Source organism: Leiobunum rupestre, chromosome 8, assembly GCF_980474605.1.
Source record: "Leiobunum rupestre chromosome 8, qqLeiRupe1.1.hap1, whole genome shotgun sequence".
Lineage (NCBI taxonomy): Eukaryota > Metazoa > Arthropoda > Arachnida > Opiliones > Sclerosomatidae > Leiobunum > Leiobunum rupestre.
Window position 1 is genome coordinate 58,652,418 of NC_143391.1, and position 4,046 is coordinate 58,656,463.

Consider the following 4,046-nt stretch of genomic DNA (forward strand, 5'->3'; position numbering starts at 1 on the left):
GTGTTTCAATCAATATGCACGTTATTGTTCGGTCTCGCGAGTTATATTCTTGTACGGGTAAATAACACAATGTTGTCATACACTCCCTCAATCTTGGGTTCACGAGCCACCTAATGTATTTCTTAATATATTTCTGTTCAGATTTTTATAGCTTCTAGACATTTCTCACGTTCGATTAAAAGAAATTCAAGTAAGATTTCTAACGCTGCGCATTAACTTTTATACCAAAAGGGTTATGGTATCTGTAACGGGAGGTAGTAACAGTGGCGTAGCTAGCATGGGTGACCCCCGGGGCAGATATCATGGTGTGCTACTTACTAGTGTCAAGTTTGTGTAAGTTTTTAATTTTTTCACGGTCGGGTGTCACCCCCAAATCACGCTCCAACGGGTGTAACCCGGGGCGGACCGCCCCCGCCTAGCTACGCCACTGGGTAGTACAAATGTTAAGCAAAGAATTGTAGAATTTATAATAGCAGATAAAACTTTCATGACGAAAGATATGTTATGCAAAACTCTGAAAATTGAGAAGAAACTGAGAAGTTAAAGATAAAGCCAAAAATACAGAGATTAGGCGAAACCCTGTGGAATTTATAAAGTCAGAATAGTTAGGGAACACGCTGGCCAAAGTAGAGAGGTTATAGACTTCTGAAATGGGAGATTATAGATAGTTTAAGGAAAGCCATGCAGAAATTTCAATTGGAGAAAGAAGTAATAAGTCTTATAACGGAAGAAAAAAGCGCGGGGGAGAATACACTCAACGCGAACAGAGTTTAAGCGCAGGATAATAAAGATAATAAGCGCGACATAAATTTTAGACATTAAGCGCGCCGAAGAGATTAGAGAGGTAAAACGCGCGGCCACAAATGGAGAAATGAAGCGTTCGGGCTAGAGTAGTGTGTTTTTCCGGAAAATTAAGTAAAAGAAAAGCTACGTTGCTGACAAGTGAGTGAAATGATTAGGGCATCGTTAACTGGTTATCTCGCTTATATTTAAACAGCAGGATTATCTTGAATATGGTTTAAGAATAATGTCTACAGTAGGGAAGAGCTATCATAACTTCCGATCATTTACTTCTAGCTTGACTCACAAAAAAAAGGTGGCGATCGCGCGCGCGCTTGAGAAGGAGAGATAAACTTTCCGTCACCGATACCGTGTAGTCACGTTTTTTGAAGCAGAGGAAAAGGATTTTTGCGTTAAATTTAGTCTTGAAGATAAGTTTAATTTAGTTTTCGGGTTTGGAAATGGCACCTTATTCGGAATTTGAGAAACGAAGTATAGTTAGTTGTTTTCTAAAGAAACAACCCCCGCGTATTATAGCGACGCATCTTAAAAACGGGCGCACTGTACGTGGAATTCAGAAATTTCTCAAAAAATATAAAAAATACCGAACCTTCGAAACTTTACCCGGGGGTGGACGTAAGCCATTAACTCCGCGCAAAGTTGATATAATTGAGAACAGGATGAGAAAGGATCCCACAACTACTTCCAAGCAAATTTGCAAAGATTTGGAAAAGGAACTTGACTGCAAAGTTTCATCTTCTGCAGTCAGAAGAAAGCGTATCCAGATGGGTTGGAAAGTGCAAAAAGGCCATAAATACGCCCAAATGGTTCGAGAGGCTAATAAACCCAAAAGGCTTTTATTCGCCTACAATTTATTAACAAGTGGGAAACAGGAAACCTTTGATGACGTAATTTTTTCGGACGAAACAACGCTACATTTACACTCTACAACGAAATTACGAGTTCCCTATAAGTTCAAAAATGAACCAGCACAATTTCTGATAAAGCCGAAGCATTCGTATCGAGTAAGTACCTATTGACTACCGCTTTTTACTCTAGACCTCAAATCATATTCTAATAAGGCTGCATACCTATTTTTAAAACTATAAAATTAAAAATGTATGTAATTTTACTAAATAATCTTAGTGCTTTTTCTTTTATATTTCTAATTCGTTTAGGTTTAAAAGAGTGATCTCATGATTTTTCTGAAAAAAATGTTATATTTTTTTCAGTTGCAACCTTAAAACCTATAAATTTTAGTAAAAATTCTGATTGAAAATTATTTTTGGTTGAATATATTACTCTTAATTCTTAACTGAAATTTACTAGCTTACCCATTTGGAAAATACACAATTTAGTGCATATTTTGTTTACTCTAGATACACATTTGGGCTGCTATATCGAGAAAAGGGCCGTCAATTATTTCAATATTTTCTGGGATCATGAATAGTGAGAGGTACCAGAAAATATTGGATCAGACACTCATACCATTCATTGAGGATGTATTCGTAAACGAACATCGTTTCTGGCAAGACAACGACCCGAAACACATGTCAAAAAGCACCAAATCATTCATGCAGCAAAAGGGAATTAACCTTTGGGCAACTCCACCTGAATCCCCAGTAAGATTTTGTTTAATTTGGTATTTACGTTCTCTCAAGTGCGAAAAACGGTTTTGTTTTCGGTACCTCATCAAATTCATGATATAATAACAGCAAATATCTATATTTCTAGGATTTAAACCCAATTGAAAATTTGTGGGCGGAGTTAAAAGGATTTATTCAGAATGAAGTACGAGCTAAAAACAAGGAGGAATTAATTCAAGGAATTAAAACATTTTTCGATGAACTAACTTCTCAAAGATGTAATAAATATATAAATCACGTATATAAAGTTTTACCACAAGTAATCTTATCCGAGGGCGGGCCAACTGGTTTTTAATATTAATTTAAGCTCGATTGTACAGTTACTCTTAAAATACTGAACACAATAATTCTATAATAAACTTTAACTTTTTATCGTGATGTATGTATAGTTCTAAAGTATTTAATACCCGCGCACCAGCGACTGGATTATCTGTCACATTTAAATTCTAGTAAACGGAAAACATACTTCGTTCCGCGTTATCCCTTTCCATCGCGCTATAGTTTAAGACTCCCCCGAACCCAAATACCAAAGACTTCCTTCATACTGTAGATTGTCTCATTCGTTCATGCCCACAGGGAACATGATTTTACGGGGAGTCTCGATCCAACCCTTCCTTGTAGCAGGTGGAATGTCAACTCCCCCAAAGAGAAGAAAAAGAGTCCAAATACAATTTCAAGGTTGCAATAAACTCAAATGTGCCGCAGCAATTTAAAATAACCAGAAAAAGCTTGAAACATTATTTTTTAAACACTTTCTCGAAGGTATCAGGCTCTTTTTTAATTACTTTAAACTGGCAACACTACGAGCCTGTTTTTAAAGTTTCAAATTTAAGAGATGCATAATATACGAAATATTCTTGAAATATTAATTTAAAAAAATTATAAATTTGTTTTTGTTTATATTTTTGTACAGATAAATAAAAGTGAAGAAATAAATTTGTTCTTATTTCGAGCCAATGAATCCCTCCCCTCCGTTAATCAGAGTTTCTATCGGCAATGCGTTATATACGTGTATATAAAAATTTATGTGGTGCTGTTTAAGATATTTCCAATAATAGTTTTAGGAAAGACCAATGAGACTTTTCTGTCGGTCATGGTGGTGCCCCTGGTGGTGCCTTTTTAAGCAGGCCACCAGAGACGAAGAGAAGCACTTAGGTTTTGGGGGGGAGGGGAGATCAATTTTTGTCAACTCAAAGCATAAAAATTGCCAACTTCATTGAATATATATATATCACTATCAACTGTCTAATTAATTTCCTTCTAAAAGGCTTAAGTTTAAAAAATCAAAAACAATCTAATAGATTTTCGGAAAATATTTGGTGTAAACTCAGCTTTAACGCCTATAGTTAAAAAAGCTACGCGAAAAGTGTTTGGCCACTTGGTTTAGTGAGTAGTTACGAAATTCCGACGGATAGAGCTTTCTAAGGGTATTTTTGCACTAATCCGGGATACACGAGGAAAATAAAAGTGCTTAGACAATTATTATAAAAAGCTCATGAGACTGCAGTTCGTTATTTCTATTTCGTAGTCAGGTACCCTATTGCAGTAAAAATATTAGTCTTCCACTCCTTTCAATTAATTAATATTTCTATTGTTTTAATAGCTGTCTTAAACACATTT

At 35.7% G+C, this 4,046-nt stretch overlaps 1 protein-coding gene across 1 annotated transcript; it reads left to right on the forward strand.

Annotated features, from left to right (window-relative positions):
• The first annotated feature begins 1,241 nt into the window (after positions 1-1,241).
• On the forward strand, positions 1,242-3,347 carry LOC149933796 (uncharacterized). Its single transcript, XM_090157433.1, has 4 exons — positions 1,242-1,688; positions 2,160-2,402; positions 2,515-2,644; positions 3,340-3,347. Exons 1-4 carry the CDS (start codon positions 1,242-1,244, stop codon positions 3,345-3,347), a joined length of 828 nt encoding a protein of 275 aa, XP_090013559.1.
• The last annotated feature ends 699 nt before the right edge of the window (positions 3,348-4,046 follow it).